This window comes from Melopsittacus undulatus, chromosome 3 (genome assembly GCF_012275295.1).
Source record: "Melopsittacus undulatus isolate bMelUnd1 chromosome 3, bMelUnd1.mat.Z, whole genome shotgun sequence".
Taxonomy (NCBI): domain Eukaryota; kingdom Metazoa; phylum Chordata; class Aves; order Psittaciformes; family Psittaculidae; genus Melopsittacus; species Melopsittacus undulatus.
In genome coordinates, this window is record NC_047529.1 from 50,935,450 (window position 1) to 50,953,526 (window position 18,077).

The following is an 18,077-nucleotide window of genomic DNA, read 5'->3' on the forward strand; positions in this document are numbered from 1 at the left end:
GCAAAGCAGGAAGGCAGGAAGATTTTGCACCAATGTTGTGAAATTAACAGTTACATTGCAAAAGAAATCATTGAAAGAGTTTTTGCACATGGCCCCTGCACATGAGACTTCTTTCAGGCAGCTCTGTTTGAAGGAGGAAATTTGGTGGGGTTTGTTCACCTAAAGCTACTGGATTTAAAATAACCAATTAATAATTGTTTACATGAAAGCAAGAAGCAGAGAGGATCATTGTGTATTTACAAACCAATTAAGTACTAATTTTTTTAAAGCTGAGAAAGAAATCAGAGGAAGATCTATTTGGGGCTCTTACTACCTTTTTTACAAGTGTCTGCCTTCCCATTTTTTGCTGAATGCCTAGTCCTAACTCAAAATGGTTCAAATGCACTTACTGAATACTGAATAGAGCATTTTGGTGTGAAGAATAAAACAGTAAATAAATTTGTATTTGTAGCAGTTGCATCAAAAGGTAAAAGGAGACTCAATTACAGTGTGATGACCCCAGTCTCTATCCACACAATTTGCTCAAGATAAACTTTTGCAGGGAACAATGACATGCCACCAGTGGTTCGCACACATCTTATTTCTTATTAATTAGACAAAAAAATGTTACTTGCCTACCTGCAGTTTTTAAGGTTTAGTCTATTCAAACAATACATTAGGACCTGAGCATCACTCTGGACTGTCGAAAGAAGCGAGTCTTCAGCTGCAAACAGACCTGTAGGTAGGCAGTCTGGCCACAGTCCCATTGCTAGCAAGGAGTCACCCCAAGTTTCATGGGAAGCCAGAGATGAAGCATGCTTTGTAACCAATTCTAACACAGCCTACAATAAACAACCAAAAAGCAGTTTAGAATCATATTCAAGCAAGCATTCAAGCACAACAGCATAGGAAATATTTTCATTACATGTATTTATTATAATCATTATAATATCATTATAAACCCAATGTTCCACAAACGCTATATAACCTACATGATAAACATACTAAAACATTCCAACCATAAGTGAAATATCAAACTGTACAGTTTAAAATGAGTAGTGAATACTCATTATCTCCAGATGACAGTGTGCACAGTGTTTCAAGCCATAGATTCATTAGCATTAATATCCCAAAGGCTCAGCTGAAGCTGTTAAAAAGCCAAGTAAGCCTCAGAGTCCAGATGGATGTTCTCTGGCTCCCTTATGCTGCAAAAGAGTTAGCCACTACCTGTAAAATGACTGACAAACCCCTTCTTCAGGCGTTTCAGGAACAGAGTATCTCAAACACTAGCCTCATGAAATGGTATTTTTCACGTATCTAGATGACGTAGGAAAAGCTTTCAAATACAGGACTTTTACCTGTTGATTAATCTGCAGTTGTTGTGAGCGGCCATAAACTTCCCAACATGCTCTGTAAAAAGACTTTGCTAATCCAAGGCCTCTTTGTATCTGCTGCACAATTAACACAGCAGCCTGAAGCAAAGGTGACAAAGACAACACAGAACCTGAAAGATACACAGCATTTAATGTGATATGAATGTTCAGTAATTGTCAGCCCTTTAACTCTCTGAAGACAAACACCACTTTAGACCCTGAGGAAAATCCAAGCCAAATGAATCTTCATGTATCCTGAAATTAGTGGGTTCTTCCCAAGATTAGTAAGAAAAATCTAACAAGATTGTAAGTAACAGGTGACCAGCTCAAAATAAGACATCAAGCAGCTGAGATGAATGAAACTCAGGGTCATCTTGCTCCAAAGAACAACTTTGGAGCAAACCCTTTATTTTGCTGATTTTCACTAAGAATATATTGCCTTCTCTATAGCAATTGGGCCAGTGTCCAATGTCTCTGCACAAAGCACTCCAGCGACCATCTTTTTATGATTTGGGCCTACTTTCAACCAAAAACTACCTGATTATACTTCTACGCCTTTAATAATATCAGGACATTATAAAATAAAATAACCAAGCTTTAACATTAAAAAGATAATTCAAATATATGTAACAAGCCCAAGTTGTTAACAAATGCTGAACAAACTTCTTTTACCTGCTATTGCTGCCTTGGTTTCTGAATGCACAGCAATAAGTGCATCACAGACGCTACCTCCCACTAAACCCAAACTATGCAGGAGTAACTTCAAATCCAGATTGTCCAATACATTTCCATCATTCTCCCCAGGAATGTATATTTCAATTCCACGATTCCGCATGGCTCTGGATATTTCCCCATGAGCAGGATCCATTGAAAGAAAAAGCCTGTTGGATATTAGAATAGTTCAGTTGGAAGTGACCCGTAACAATCATCTAGTCCAGCTGCCTTACATTCCTTAAGGTGCAATTTAAAGCTTTAAACTACCACTCGGGAAACCACCAAATCTGCTCTTCCATAAAGTAAATTCATCTTCATAAATATGGGAACACCGATATCTAGAAACCCAGAGACATCTAATGAATTTAAATAACAAAACTGTATGAATAATTATACTTTGAAATTAGCCACTGTTATATTGCATTATTTTTAACTCAGTCATATATGAGCTATGTCTCTTTTATCATTTCCTGCTTACAAGAACAAAAGAGTTACACTATGCCTCTGAGCTATAGACTTTTAAAAGTCTTAGCAAGAACTTCACATAAATCTGTGTTATTTAAAAAACAAAGTATCCCACACCCAAGTAAGTTAATACTATCAGTAGACATCTATTAAAAGCAATTAAAAAAACACTTCTGAGATACAGTGAAGTGAAAACAGGTTTCTGAAAAGTCCAAGGTCTGTTTCCAATTCTGTTACAGTGAGACAGGGAAGTGCTGAAATCCTAACTTGGAAATGGAGAGTCAAAGCAGAGGTATACTGCTATGAATTTTTCAGTGCAATAGTCTGTGTAGCAATAGGGATATAAAGCCAAGCCTCTTAAGCTCTCTATCGTATGCTCATTACAGTGCAGTTTTTTTTCTTGCCAGACAGAGTGTCACTACAGTACATGGCAAACTGAACAGCATTCAAAATTCCAAGACTGGCTCACTGCAGACATTGTTTTTCTAAATCTGCTATTTGGTATCGGGGGTGGGGAGAAAAAAGGCAGAAATGCAAAGTACCTGAAATTTGGATGAGGAGCTATTGTAGGAATTGTGCCATCTATCACACCTCTTTCACTCATGGTAAGAACGCCTGCTGGCTCCAGTAAAGCATTCAAGCGGTCCAGCACAGAAGGGCTATGTTCAAAAGGAATTTATGTGGTTATAAAAAAGTAACAGTTTGAGCCCTTTCTGATTTGAAATGAAAATGGTACCAGTCATAAGCTCAAAGCCAAACAGCTGATTATGTCAGAAGATAACAGTAAAACTATCAACTGCTAAGCTGTTCAAGAAGGAAGACATGTCCAGAAAATGTAACTTACTGCTCCCATGCATTCTTATCCTATGCAAATATGCAGTAAAGACAAGTAGTGAGGGCCAAAGAATTTACTCAGTGAAACAAGGCCACAAAGTCTCTTACTTGCAGAAGTTAACATTGTCCATCAGCAGCCAGTCTCCAGACTGCAGGGCCTGAACCAGCATCCCATCCACCCACTCAAACGTGCCATGGCTGTTACAGTCAGCAGCCTGGGCCTGCTGCAGCTTAAAACGCCGGAACTCTTCTACCAGGTGAGCAAACTCTGGAAGAAAGTTATGTTTTACATCAACATTATTGGGGTGGCTTCCTGCTGCAGTCAAGACATACCTGTGTCCTGCTTTCCAGGGCAACAAAGCTGCAGAGGCTCCAATTCTTCAGGTAGCCTCCCATGTTCATGAGGACAGAGCAAGTTTGCAATCACAAAAAATATAAACTCCATCTTTTCTCCCTCATCAGGTAAAGTTTGATGGATACTAATGCCATATAGAAAAGCAACCCATGCATTATTCTACTCAGCTGATCAATACGTCAGAGAACAAATGCATTAATAGAGTATCCAGATTCCCTTGGGAATACAAGATAAAAGCTGTACTGCATCATGTGTCAGAATTCCTACCAAGTGTAACTCCGCAAAAAATAAACCTGAACTATCACCAATGTAACTTTTTCAGAAGCTAAGCTGCAGTGAAAGTATGAAGTAGTAGGAAACAACACACAGAACCCTTCAACCTCCCTCCCCCCAAAGGTTTCTCAAGATTTCGCTGAAGATTTATGTATTTCTCTTATTTTCTTCAGAGGAACATACAGACTTACTTCAAATCTCCCACCAAACATACCTGCTTTTGAGTAAGAATTTATTTTGTTGTTTAGTCGCTGGGTAAGTACAAGTATTCCCTCCAGTTTGCTCACTAATTCGGCTGTGACACTTCTACCTCCTTCACCCAGAGATTTGGGTTTATAATTCAAGATGAAACTGCTCCAAGCACGCAACACAAGTTCAGCATCATCTGTACAAATTTCTGTCAGAAGAAGACTGTCCCTTACTAGTGTGTTCACAGTATTCTCCACTTTTTCCAACAGGCGCTGCCATGGCCTATTGATATCAACCTGCAAACAAGCCATTGTGGAGTTAGCTCATCCAGAAGACTGGTGCCTAAGGCTCCATTTAGTGTTCAAACACTACAACTACAGTGGACTGGCCACTGTTACATAGGGAGAAATACTGCCATACTACCAAAACATTATTTACCTGTTCAAATCCACCCAGGAGTTCAGTTGTGTCCATTGCACTGTTCATTGCCATGATTTTTAGTCGATGGCCAGTCAGATGGGCCAGCAGCTCAACCAGACTGGTTTTGCCAACAGCTGCCGGGCCCACCAGGATTACCATCCAGCTCATGTGCACACATTTCATTATGAACTCAAGGGACTGCAGTGAATGATGCAGAAGCGAGAGATTTCTGCCAGGACGAGGAGTATAGTTGCCACGAGAAAGAACTGAATAACCGATCTGGAAGGGATGAGAGACACATGGGTGAGTACTCAAAGAGGCAAATGAGAGCTCAGCTGTGCAAGTCGCCACCTTCTCTCTCCACTTACAAAACCTCTTGCCAACAGCTTACCTGAACGTTATATGGAGTGATGTGAAACTCTCTGGTTCCTGTATACACATCAGCCTCCTGGCCAAAAATGTCTCTGAATGTAGATATAACCTAAAACAGTTGAAAGTGCAAAAAATGAAGACTTATCAGTCTTAAGTTCTCCACTGCTCTAAAAGATCTACTTCGAAAGTAGTCTTCCCTCTAAGCCCACAGCTACGTGATAGTAACTAAGAATTTAATTACAAATGCCATTTCATTCAAACTGCAGTAAGCAATTTGAGTGTGTGCTGTTTGCAGCAACTCCTTCATTAACCATGTTTTCCCTTGACTTGAAATACTGTAAGCAATGTTTCTCTTTAACAAAATACTGGGAAAGAAGTTACTCCATAAATCACCTCTTTGATAACCCATAAAACTATAATAATATTACAGGAAGGAGAAAGTAAACCTATGAGAAAACCATCCAGTCACACAATCAGTACATTCAGTTTTACAGTCTGAATGACTTTTAGCTTAATACCATTTTAAATCTTGTGAAATTAAACAAAACCCAAGGATTTCTAGGAAAGAGAGGGATAAGTGCAGGCAAAGGTAAAATAATAACTGTAGTGAGTGTGTTTTATTAGAGGAACTTTAAGCAGTGAATTTAACAGAATGAGGGCAGCAATTTGACAAGCAGATGAAAGAAGTGACAGATAAAGAAAAGTCAATAAAAGAAACCCAAGCCAGAACAATTTGAAAAAGCTGGCAGGGAAGAGCAGAATTACAGGACATTATTTTTATGTCCTGTACTAACACAAATACCTTCTAACCATAACTTTAAGAATCTCTCAATATCTCAGTGCTCTCTTGTCTGCTCTGTCTCGTCTTTCCTCACAAATAGGCATGAAACCTAGGCCACTCCTATGAGAACATCATTATTTAGTGCAGAATCACACAAGAACGTGTTGTGTTTTGCTCTGTTTAAGTTCTTCATTATACTTGCCTTCATTTACACCAGCTTTCTGCTTTTATATTAGTAGATAATTAACTGATATTAAACTGATACTTTAAATTCAGGGGGAGCAGGTACATGAGTTAAACTTCACAACTCCAAGCAAACCTGTTTTTTCTTTCGTAAGAGGTAAGTAATATCTGTGAGTGAATCACAAGGCATCTTCAAATTTTCACTTGGATTTCTAGAAATACTTCCTGACAATCCAAAGAGCAAGGAAGGAAAACACATGTCTCACCTTTTCTTTGTCTTCCCTGGTTCTCATTCTTTCGCCGTATACCAAAAATACATGCTGGCCTGGATCGTAACACCCTGGTGACTGGTCAACAAGCATAAGCTGGCACCAGCGGAAAAGATCGCGTAAGTTGAACTCCCAGGGTCCTCCTTTCTGTCCCCACTTTTTTTCAACCATTACCTCTTTGTCAATCTAGAAGAAGGAGCAGTTGAAGAAAAAAAACCCTTTTATTCCACACATGTGCTGGTCTTCAAACGTTTTTTTTATGTAATTCAACTGAACTTCTGCCTTTGGCACTGCTTACAAGACAGAGGACAACAGAGAAAGGAAGCTGACTCACTTTTCTGAACGTGTCAGGAACTAAAGCTTGGCTTCGTTTGCCTCTTCTCTCCTAATCCTCTAGCACTCAGCTCAATTTTAATTTCTACACCTGCACTCTGTAAATGAGTATTCAGTAAGATATTGCCACAAAAGATTTTACGTCAGGCCACAGAATGGTATTTCCTCTTAATACTACTCCACTTTCGTTTTTGTTTCATGACATTAAAATTAAACACAATTTCAGAAGCATGTGCATAAATAAAATAACAGGATTTGTATCCTGCACTTTGTGCAAAATGGCAGCATCTAAGCCATAAAATAACTGTAAGTTGATGCCCTGCAATTAATGCTAGTTGAAAACCTTCTATATTAGCAGAATTCTAGAGCATCTCTTAATCCTTTGCCGAGACAAATCATATCAGGAAAGATTTTCCTTTATTTGTCTTAGCATTCCAAAAGAATGCTACATATCATTCTGCTTCTGTAAAGGCCAGATGCTGCTTGTACTAACAACATCCCATAATAAAGAGAGATTAAAAACTCAGACCAGAAAGAGAAATATACATTTCAGATTTTTGTTTGTGCTTCCAAGAAAAATCCATGTGTGAAAAAACATTTTCTCAACTCACTTTACCAAGCTACCAAACCATAACTGTTTCCACCTTTTGTAGAGGAAAGCCTTTTTTTTATGTATATGTGTATATATATATATAAGCCATTTAGATATATATATACATGTTTTATCTTCTGTGAAATAGCCTTTTCATTATCAATCAAGTATCTGATTGCAGTGGTACAAGAATTCAAGTGGGTTTTAGTGGTGTGCTTTGCTTTATTCTGCATATACTTCCATCCCTTTTTATTTACCCATATGCTTTTCTAAAAATGCTTGGAAATATAATATTAGACTAACATTTTTAATCTTCCTTCATTCTGCCTACTTATACACAAAAGAAATGAAAGTATGCATTTACCTTGTTATTGAATGCAACCATTTTAGCAATAATACTTTTATCAATAGCAGGGAACAGCGTATTCCCAATAAACTCCATATCTTCTGCTGAGAGTGGATCAACATACACCTGTAGAATAAAGAGCATGTCAACTGTTGATATAATCATAAAACTACAAGACAGGATCATAACATAGTTCAAACCAAACAAATAAGCTTACCTGTGTAAATCTGTTAAGGAAGGATTTGGGCAGACCCTTTCTTCCACCTCCTTGTCTGTATGGATTCTGGCATCCAAAAATCTTAGTCACCTTGTGCTGTACATGGAAATTCATTCCCAATTCTGGAACATAAATCTCTGCTCTGTGGTCAAAGCACGCATTCAGCCCTTCTAATACAGACTGGGAAGCCAAATTCAACTGAGGAAAGAAATAAAGATACAATATTAATGTTCCACAGAATGATTTTGCATAATCTCTAGTTAACAGTCTGGGATACACAGAAGGTAAAATTCAACTTCTTTGCTGTTCTAGCACTGTCATATGTCATTACCTCCAGCTACACTGTTACTGCTTTGGAGAAACTCACTGACACTTTTCCTTATGTGCACTTTCTATTTGTACTGTGTTTCTACCATCACAACACAACAATTCTCCATTGTAAAATCTGCATGTTCAAGATGCTTCTCCTGAACGTATGTTCATACATTTGAAATATTCAGAGTGTTTTGTTTGTTTGCTTCTTTTTCAACTGAAAGTACCCTGGGTTATTTAAATATAATGGCTGTTTAAAGTGGTACCCTTCACGACAGGAAAAACAAGGTATAGAAACAGCTAAAACAAACTTTAAGATTTTGCATTCTGCAATAATTAGAATGCATGTTGTCAAGAAGTGAGCTCAGTGCGAGCTTATGCCTGAAGGTACTTGCTACATGGTACATGAACAAATTTGTGGTGGCAGGATAGCTTATACTGGCAAAATTGAACTTCACCTCAATTCTTCACTTCAATTAAATCAGTACCCAAATAGTGTATTATTCCCAACAAAATGCCTTCTGTTTCTGTGAAATTATTTCCATATAAGATCATCTGTACAAAACTTCTGTTGACACTCTTCCAAAAAACTTTCAAATCTAAATCAAAACTACCCTTCATTTTCTGCAGTAATTTAGGTTGGGATTCGATCCTTGGCCTCTTGTCTAAAAGAGATCTAGCCAAAGCTGGTCTTTTACACTACCTCTATGGAGCGCCAATGGGCAGAGACTTAGCAGAGGGAGATTAATTTTATCCTAAGCAGAAAAATCACTTTCAGTGTGGCACTAGATGCACATAACTAAAAGTAAGCAAAATTTATTTCGGTTATCAACCCTTGAAGATATTTATCCTACATGTCAAATCACCACCTTTGCTCTTCCAGTATACTCCATTTTATGTGTAACCCAAACTAGAATTTACCTCATCTAATACAATCCAGTGTCCAGCCTTTAATGCTGCTAGTAGTGGTCCATCACGCCAGGCAAATTCTCCTCCCTTCCCGCCTTCAACAGGCAAGTCTGTCCCAAACAAGTCAGTCACATCCTTTGGGAGTAGAGAATGGAAGGTGAGGTGTTGGGGAAATTGCAAAACTCAAAAGAAATATAACAACCTTTTTTCATACAAAGCCTTTGTTAACTTACTTCACACTCTCTCCCTCCCCTTCAGATACCCACATTTTAGCTCTATTTTCAAAATTTCAGTAACTGCAAAGTGCTAAAAGCTTTTCCATTATAGGACTCCAGCACCCACCTACTGTATTTAACAAAAAAGAAAGTAAATTGGAACAAAAAAGCTGAAGAGCTTTAAAGCTGTTTTTAAGTAACTTCACAGAAGCCAAAAAAACCCACAACAGACAAAGATACACATCTTCACTTGAACAGAAACATCTGGGAATTGGCACTTGGCTCCCAGAATCTCACTGCTCTTTCTGGCTCTCCCTTTCCCATTCAGTTTTATCTTGACCAAGGAGAAAAAACTAACATTTCAGACTCAGTGCTAAAGATAAAAAGAACTACGCTTTTTAAGTGAGCAGCATCTCCCCCCCGCCATAAACACAAAGTAACAAAGATATTCTTTTATTCTACCGTTTGCTCAGACAGGTTGATCCGAACAAGACAGTTTCCTGAGGCTTTTGCCAGGGCGGCAACTAAACTGGTCTTGCCCACTCCTGGTGATCCCTCCAACAGAATAGGTTTGTTAAGCTGTAGAGCTCTTAACAGTCTTTGTGCATTCACTGCTGTAGTCCCAGCATTTAGAGCATAATCTGTAATGCTGTTCCTCTGGAGAACCGGGCCTAAAACAAAGGAAAGGTAAGCCAGGAAACAATTAAACCACCAGGCTGGAGCTGCTGACGAAACAAGATCATTCCATCTGTTAACTGCTAATCTCGTTAGAGCAAGGAACATCTGGATCCCCTTCTCAGAGATCAGGCACATAAACTTCCCGTCTGACCCACAGCTGTGCATAAGCCCATATCCACATATTTGTGTCGAATTCTGAAAAACCCGTATGAATACAGAATGCATTTTGCCATGTGACACCTCCTGGTTCATGACCCAAACTAGAGATCTGTCACTGAAAAAATCACAGATCTGTCCCTACACTTCAGACATGTAAATCTGAAACTCAAAACCAGCTTCTGAAAATTTGGTACTGAATGATACAATTCAGGCATGGTTTAGAACCTCATTAATCTGTTCCACACACTGCCAGCTCTGAGAAAGACTGCTTTAACTAAAGTGTGCTTCTAGGCATATATTTTCTTCACTGTTATTATAACATACAGTGAGGAGAGGGTGCTTGTCTGTCAAATTCCAGCCAGTAGAGCTCACTGGGACATCACTCCCCAGATTCTGCAATACAGCATTCCTCAGGTATACAAGGTATTAATCACCATTTTATCTTATACATCTTGATACCTGTTTAGTTTAAAAGAGATCCTTCCTTCTGTGATCTAACCAGCAGAGGGAAACTAAGCAACTTACAAAAAACCATCACCTTGTATAATTTTATGCATAACTAACACAATCCACGAATATCAAGATGTTCAAAGATTAATACAGCATTAGGAACACATAGTTCCATGTACTAAAACCTAACCAGCTGAACTAAAAAGCTCATAGACATCACTGTTTAATCCCATTCTTGTATTTTAAAGGTAGCAAACAATATTTTGATTTTTGATTTGCATTAATTTGTCACATGAGGAAATGAAATGCAGGACTAAATAATTTTGCAAAAATTATATCAAAACTTTGAGAGGCTGCAGCAAAATAGCATTAGTCTCTATTCTGTACCCAGGACCTCTGCTTCCCATGCTTTACACAAAGGCCAGGATGAGCTGTAGCTTTAGATGATGGAAGTTAGCAGACATTCCAAGCATGCAAAGTGATAGAAAGTTACAACTCAAAATGAAAGAAGCTTTGTTATGCCAAAAAGTCTATTAAAATTAGCCATTAACCAGTAATCTAAAAAGTCAAAGAACACAATTAAGAGATGTGTCTTTATAAATGTGATCAAGTTGCAATCAACACACTTGGAGACAGAAAAGGCTTGAGAACAAATTATAAATTGTTCTTTAACGGTTCAGGTATCCTACTTAGATTCAGTGGATAACAGAACTATGGCATATAAACCCCTCAGAATAAATGTCTACCCATTTCCCCAGCATCTCTTGCCTCTTGGAATAAAGAAGGGCTGGATTCCCATAAAGTTGTCCATCCACACAAACTCCTTCTCCTTTGTTCTGTCATAAATCTTTAGCTCATTCTTCTGATAATCAGTCAGCTCAAGGAATTGACTCATTTTCTCACATAAGAATGCCAGGCATTTTTCACGAGCTAATAAAGCCGTATCAGCTGAGCTGGATGTTGTACCTGTAATTAGAAAAGAAAGTTAAGCATGCTTCACAAATATAACCAGGCACATTCATCTTATGACTAAGAAACTCAATTCCTTCATAGCTGCCATCTTTGTACACAAAAGTTCATATTTCTTGTTAGTGCTTTTGGTCGTCAGTGCTTCCAATACTATTTACCACAGACAAATTGTTCTGTGAGCAATAAAATTAAGGGCACCTGATTTCTACACCCCTTTCTTCTATAATTACTATCATTCTGATCCTTTGCTATAGCGCCCCTAGGCCTTCTTCCCCTGCCTGTCCTGTGGCTTTTCACATTTTCCCCATTCCCATATCTCCTATTTATCAGCTGGGCCAGTGGCTAAACATGCAAGGATGTGTTCTGAGCTATGCATATGATATATGGTAGCATGCACAAATGCTGACATGTGGGGTGGGAGAGAGAGAACAAGACTCAATAAAAACCACAGACTTTCTTAATTTGCCTGCTAGCCTTTGCAGTATTATTACTACCTCTAATTTACTTAAGCTTGCTAATTTACTTTTACTTTCTTGCTACTGAAAGACAAAAAAGTAGTATGTAGTATAGGATACTGTCAAATAGAAGTGAAAACTTCTCACAGAAAAGTTCAGTGCTTCCCCAATACATTTTGTTTGCATTCTACTAAAAATTATTAATACAAATATATAACTTCGTATTTTCTGCTACCAAAGGAGCACTGTAGACTCACCTGATCCTATTCCATCAATGTATACCAAACATGCAGCATGGATAAAAGACATCATTGGAGAAATGTAAAAAAGGTTGCATTTCTTAGCAGAATTTTCATCCTTTACCATGACATTCATAAAATTAACCCATGACAGGACATCTCGCACACTGAGAATACACTGGCGACCAAACTCTTGATTAGTCAGCCATTCAACAAAGTCCATCATGAGCTCTGCTATGTCTGTCCCTAAAAAGAGAGTAAAAAAGTCAATGAAGTTATCAAATAATTTTATTGCTCACATCTACGACACTGTTGTATAAAAGGCATCACTAAAGTAGGTTATAGCTGTAATGTATAAGATAGACGCTCTATATCCAAAAAGGCAGGATAACTGAGAAGTCCATGCCTGTGCTGTCATTACAGATCCTTTTAAATTCAAATAATAAGACAGAATCAACTGATTAATATTAACAGTAAAGCTGCTAGCAGAAAAGTGCCAGTTCTTTCAAGATCTTACATAGAATTAAGCCAAGATGGGGCACTAAAGGGGATAATTCAACTACTTGGATGGTTGAAACCTTGAACTTAATTCTGGCTAGCCATAAACCATACACAGTGAGGGAAGAACAAAGTCTAAAATATTTCATAAGTGCCATCAGAGAGAGATGTACTTACAGGAAAAAGCAACACAGTGGTATAAATTCTGAAGAACGTTTAGCAGCCTCCAAACTAGTTTTTTTTCCTTAACAATGTTTGCATACCAACACACAGAGAAACACCCACCTTGATGGTTTATCCCACCCAGAGACAATCCTGGATGAAGGTTGTGTTTTACAATCTGTATCAAATCATGACGGCCATTGCTTTGTGGACACCATATTTCCGTAAATCTATTGCGCAATGCAGGAGAAAGCTGCAACCAAGCAGAATGACATTAGCAATTCAAGTTACTTACATCATATTACTTAATGTTGCAATTAAGCAATAGCCTTGCAGCCACAGTACTTGCAAGCAATAAATCAAGTGAGCAAGCTAGACCATTCCTTCTAATTTTGACAGGACCACTTTGTGGATTTTTAAGATCTCTAGTACCACATCAATGCAGGAAATGGCTGGTAAAGGTCAAAAGAATATGGGAAGACACCAAGCTAGTCTGAAGCATCAAAGCTCTGTTTTATTGTATGTATGTATGTATGTTGTATGGTATGTAATCCACATTTGCTTACAGAAGCAAACTAACACATGGAAATTTGCCTTCAATTACAATTCATTTCTGTAATTCCTTTTTTCCTCTGACAGAATTAGTTAAGAAAAATCACTGACACAAATGCAATGCAGAATTAAATCCCCTTTCAGCACATGGCTTTACAGTGATTTGTTCTGTACTGTAGAAACCCCTTTAAATGGAGTACCCATTGTCTTTTGGGTAGAAAAGCTTTCCTTTTTTCACTCCCAGCTCCCAGTATTGCTTAAAAGTTTTGGGGGTTTTAAACCTGTCTTAAGTTACTTGAAGGCAAACTTCAGAAACAGATTTTTTCCATTTAGTGAGAAATGTTTTTTGGAATGTGATGTTCATATTCCCTAAGAACAAGACTATTTCTGTCACTTTCTGAACAGAAATAGGGAGAATAATCTAACATGCAGCTTCACACTACTCTAGGCTTGTGTTGGAACTGGATTTACTTCTTCATAGCCACATTTCCTGTATTTGAAGTATGCTATATATCAAGCCTACCTAGAGTATTTAAAGCCTGAATTTTCTCTCACATTCTGTCAGGTGTTGACTTATATTGTTGAAATGACAGCACACAGAAGGGATGCAAAACAGATACATCCCAATCCTCCTTTAGAGTGATGAAGCAGGTAACTACTAGGAAACACTAGATGCCGGAAATCGCATGATGCATTTTTGCATTGCACCTCCATCACTAGACAGTCAGTATGACCAGAAGATCCATCCTATACTTCCAATTGCTTTGACATTTACCTCTTTTTTCCCAAAGTCACCTCCTGGGTTCATAGTCGCAAGGATACGAAATTTCTTTCCTGCAACTAATAGTTCTACCTCATTCTCATCATCATCTTGACCACCTTTTTCAGCAAGCACCAATGTCTTCTCAGCTTCAAGAACACTAGAGAGAAGGTTAAAAAAATGGCTTATTTGAAATTTTGTTTCACACTTCAAAAGTTAATTTAAAAATGAATTGTCCTGATTAAACTTTCATTGCCCCAGAATTTGTATTAAAAAATTTACATCTGCTCATCCTCCCCAGTTGAAAACATTATTGATTTTGTTCAGTGGGAAACACTACCCAATCCTGCTGAAAAATTTCAGTTAAAATGATCTGACAAAAGCCTTACATAATAAAGTACGTATCTCACAGCTCTCTTTACAAAAGCAATGGCAAAACTTGTATTCATAGGAGCCAGATAAAGAAATCTGCACAATAAACCAGTCTACAAGCTGACAGAATAAATCTGAGAAGCTCTCTACCAGGTCTTTATGGTTTTGTGGTATTTTATTTGTTTTATTAGCTACTCTTCACTGTACACTATAAGCTGCAAAAGTTTGACCTGTTACCTGTTTAGAAATACTTGCTTAGTATCACTATAATACAAAGAGGTTAACTGAACTTTATGAAAGAATGATAGTTTCCATGCTACAGTTAAAAAAACCAAAACCAACAACTTGCAACAGAAAGGGTTTGGATATGGTACAAAAAATAGCTGCCAGTCATCTCAATACAATGGGTAATAGAAATGGCTAAAATAAGGGATACTGCTGCAAGCAGATAAAGAAATTAAATTACTTATTTATTTTACACAAAGGAGGGAAATAACTAGATTGTTTCTGGAATTTGACAAGATGCATAATTTTCAAGAGTTCACCGGCAGGCTGAAAATACTAATACTGTGGAAGCTAAATTGGAGATTTTACTTTTAGTTTTATTTTCCAACTTAACTCATGCTGTAAACTGTCTTCAGATACTGTTTAAACTGTTCCAGATGAACTAGGGTTTATGTTCTTAATTTCTTCATCCAGGGACATGAACTACTGAATAAAGCAAATTCTTTCATCATCTTATCTTTGTCCATGAAATAAATACAGCAATTTGAGTGCAGATCAGTCTGTAGCAGCACTAGAAAGCCAAATGGAAAGTAGCAGCACCAACCAAAGCATTCAAACCAACATAATCAGTGTACCAACCTATGTCAAACAAACATACACAAACACACACTTTTCCATCAAAGTACCTTTTATTGTTCCAGGCAAGTTAAGACCAGCAAGACAAGGCAGTTTCATCTTGTCTTACCTTACTGTCTTTTCTCTAGCTAAAATTAAAATTTCAAACTGTGATTAAAACTAGCACCCTCTTTCAGATGGATGGCAAACAGGAAAACAAACCAAACTGCCACAGAAGTTGAAATATGACCAAGGCCAGAATTATTTGGGTCATTCTCCCTTTCAGCAGGAACTATATGATTTAGGAGAGCAGCTCACCCAGGTCAGGAAACAAATGTGCCTAAAAGAAGCTAGATTTACCCTACTCATCTTTGTATAATGAATAGTATTAAGTATCTTCAATGTGTCTAACACATTTGAGACATACCTATTAAGTCGTTCTAGTACTGAATCATCAGCTAAAGAAATCTCATCAAGGAGGAAAAAACCCTCTTCTTTCATTGCTAAAACAAGAGGTCCATCACACCACTCAAAGAGTCTAGAACCATCGGATTCCTCCTAAGAAATGGAAAAGGAAAAGTCATTAATAACTGATACTTTTTGCTTCCACGGTCACACTATCCAAACCGTTATTGATGTAAGACAAACCTGGTCTTTTGACCTCTGTCTGACTGGTCGCAGTCCTCCCAGGAAGTCTGAAGTCTCCATATGCAAGTGGCAGTTCACTGAGTATAGCTTCTGATTTGTTAATGCTGCAAAGATCTGGCAAATGGTAGTTTTACCACACCTGCAACAAAGTAATTGAAATGGAAGAATAACAGAAAAACTCCACCCAAATGCATACAATCAGCTCACTTTGGACAGGATTCATACTTCCACTGAAGAGCTATGAGACAAATGCCCGGCATGCAAATTTCCTTCTGCTCCTTTCCTTGAAAGAAATGTATGCAAAGTGAAGTCATTTCTGGCACAACTGTTGCTGACTTGCATAAGATGGCTTTAAGTAAATCAATATCTACACTGATGAATTTCTGCAGGTTTAAAGTCAAATTTCTTTCAATCTGCCCCTACAGGTACTCAGCTAGCCTCACATTTCAGTAAACTGGAGATGCTACATGTCTAGACCAAGCCTAAATCTGAGGGAATAAACTGCTGAGTACCTAGAGTTCTCATTTATTACATCAATAATTTTACTTCTCCCTTTCCCTAGCTAGAAGCAACAGGGAAGTAGTAATCCCCCCATACTCAATATGGGAGAGGCCGCACATTGAACACTGTGCTCAGTTCTGCGCCCCTCACTACAAGATTGGTACTGAATTGCTGGAGTGGGTCCAGAAAAGGCCAATGAAGTTGGTGAAGGGTCTAGAGCACAAGTCCTCTGAAAAACAGCTGAGAGAACTGGAGTTGTTTAGTCTGGAGAAGAGAAAGCTCAGTGGGGACCTTTACTGCTCTCTGCAACTACCTGAACGGAGGCTGTAGCAAGGGGGGTGTTAGTCTCCTCTCCCGACTAACAAGTGATAGGACAAGATGTAATGGCCTCAACCTGCGCCAGGGGCGGTTAGACTGGATACTAGGAAAAATGTCTTCATAGGGAGGGTGATCAGGCATTGGAACAGGCTGCCCGTGGAAGCAGTGGAATCTCCATCCCTGGAAGTGTTCAAAAACTGTGTAGATGAGGCCCTCTGACATGGTTCAGTGGTGGTCTTGGCAGTGCTGGGGTAGAGGTTGGATTGATGATCTTAACGGCCTTTTCCAACCTAGCTGATTCTGTGATTCTAGTGCTTTTATTCCCTTCCCCCTTACAACAATTTACTCTCCAAATATTTAACCAGCACAGCAGCAGACAGCTCTACCTCCATGATCTCCTTTACAACACGAGGCAGTGGCAGTGGGACAGAAGAAGTAGCAAGGCAATATTCAAGCTCCTAAAACATCAAGGCCAGGTTGGATGAGGCTTTGAGCAACCTGCTCTAGTGGAATGTGTCCCTGCCCATGGCAGGGGAGTTGAAATTAGATGATCTTTAAGGTCCCTTCCAACACAAACCATTCTACAATTCTATGTAAAGCGAATACGCTCTCAGACAAATGTCACAATTCCGCAGAAGCAACCTCTCCAGTGACAGATACTGAGATCCTACAGGGCACCTTGTGAAAGGTGGGTTCAGAAGTCAGTTTGTTTCTATTTTACTACTTCCTCTATAATTTCTATGTAGTTATACATAATGCAGATAATTCCATTAAAGACTTACACTGAAAGAGATGCAACTGCTCCCCCTCAAAAGCAAACTGTGAAAAACAGCAGTTGCAAGTCTGCCATGAGAGAGGGTAAATGTCCCAGATCAAAGAAGCACTGAAGCCTACACAATCACTTTGTGTCTGACTCAGTGTCTGGCATAGCACTGCAATGCAGTGTGGCACAAAAAACAATATTACCCAGTGTCTCCCACCAGCAGTACTGGTTCACCAAACTCCAGGGCTCGTCCCACCAAAACAGCAAGCCTCCTCATCCCTCGAGTCCAGACAATATGGTTAAAATCTCTGTCCATCACTGACATCCGCATGGAGGATTTAGCTGCACAACGCAAAGCAATCCATCAGTTTCAGTCACATCCAGAGAATTACCAGTATGGTCCTTCTAGAAGACTCACCCAGTAGCTTTCTGACACTTTCTCCTGAGAAGAGAGACTCAGGATGTATTTCTTTCTTGAAGTGTTTTTCAAGGACACTCTGAATAACATCCACCTCCTCCTGTTTCCTGACTCTGCCTGCCAGAAGCATAAAGCCTACAAAACAAAGGAAGAGGTAAAGCAAT

General features: G+C 38.6%; 1 protein-coding gene across 1 annotated transcript in view; it reads right to left on the reverse strand.

Moving 5' to 3' along the window:
- MDN1 (midasin AAA ATPase 1) overlaps positions 1 to 18,077 on the reverse strand; it is a 101,205-nt gene that overhangs the window by 46,075 nt on the left and 37,053 nt on the right. Inside the window, exons 28-48 of the mRNA XM_031052639.2 lie at positions 17,914 to 18,048; positions 17,699 to 17,837; positions 15,914 to 16,052; positions 15,693 to 15,823; positions 14,069 to 14,213; positions 12,865 to 12,994; positions 12,100 to 12,327; positions 11,187 to 11,384; positions 9,594 to 9,802; positions 8,929 to 9,051; positions 7,696 to 7,893; positions 7,497 to 7,604; positions 6,205 to 6,393; positions 4,994 to 5,083; positions 4,621 to 4,881; positions 4,208 to 4,478; positions 3,474 to 3,633; positions 3,074 to 3,190; positions 2,025 to 2,233; positions 1,338 to 1,483; positions 619 to 821 (exon numbers count right to left, since the gene is read on the reverse strand). Of these exons, the coding sequence (XP_030908499.2) occupies positions 619 to 821; positions 1,338 to 1,483; positions 2,025 to 2,233; positions 3,074 to 3,190; positions 3,474 to 3,633; positions 4,208 to 4,478; positions 4,621 to 4,881; positions 4,994 to 5,083; positions 6,205 to 6,393; positions 7,497 to 7,604; positions 7,696 to 7,893; positions 8,929 to 9,051; positions 9,594 to 9,802; positions 11,187 to 11,384; positions 12,100 to 12,327; positions 12,865 to 12,994; positions 14,069 to 14,213; positions 15,693 to 15,823; positions 15,914 to 16,052; positions 17,699 to 17,837; positions 17,914 to 18,048 (3,529 nt within the window). The remainder of the gene's footprint in view (positions 1 to 618; positions 822 to 1,337; positions 1,484 to 2,024; positions 2,234 to 3,073; positions 3,191 to 3,473; positions 3,634 to 4,207; positions 4,479 to 4,620; positions 4,882 to 4,993; positions 5,084 to 6,204; positions 6,394 to 7,496; positions 7,605 to 7,695; positions 7,894 to 8,928; positions 9,052 to 9,593; positions 9,803 to 11,186; positions 11,385 to 12,099; positions 12,328 to 12,864; positions 12,995 to 14,068; positions 14,214 to 15,692; positions 15,824 to 15,913; positions 16,053 to 17,698; positions 17,838 to 17,913; positions 18,049 to 18,077) is intronic.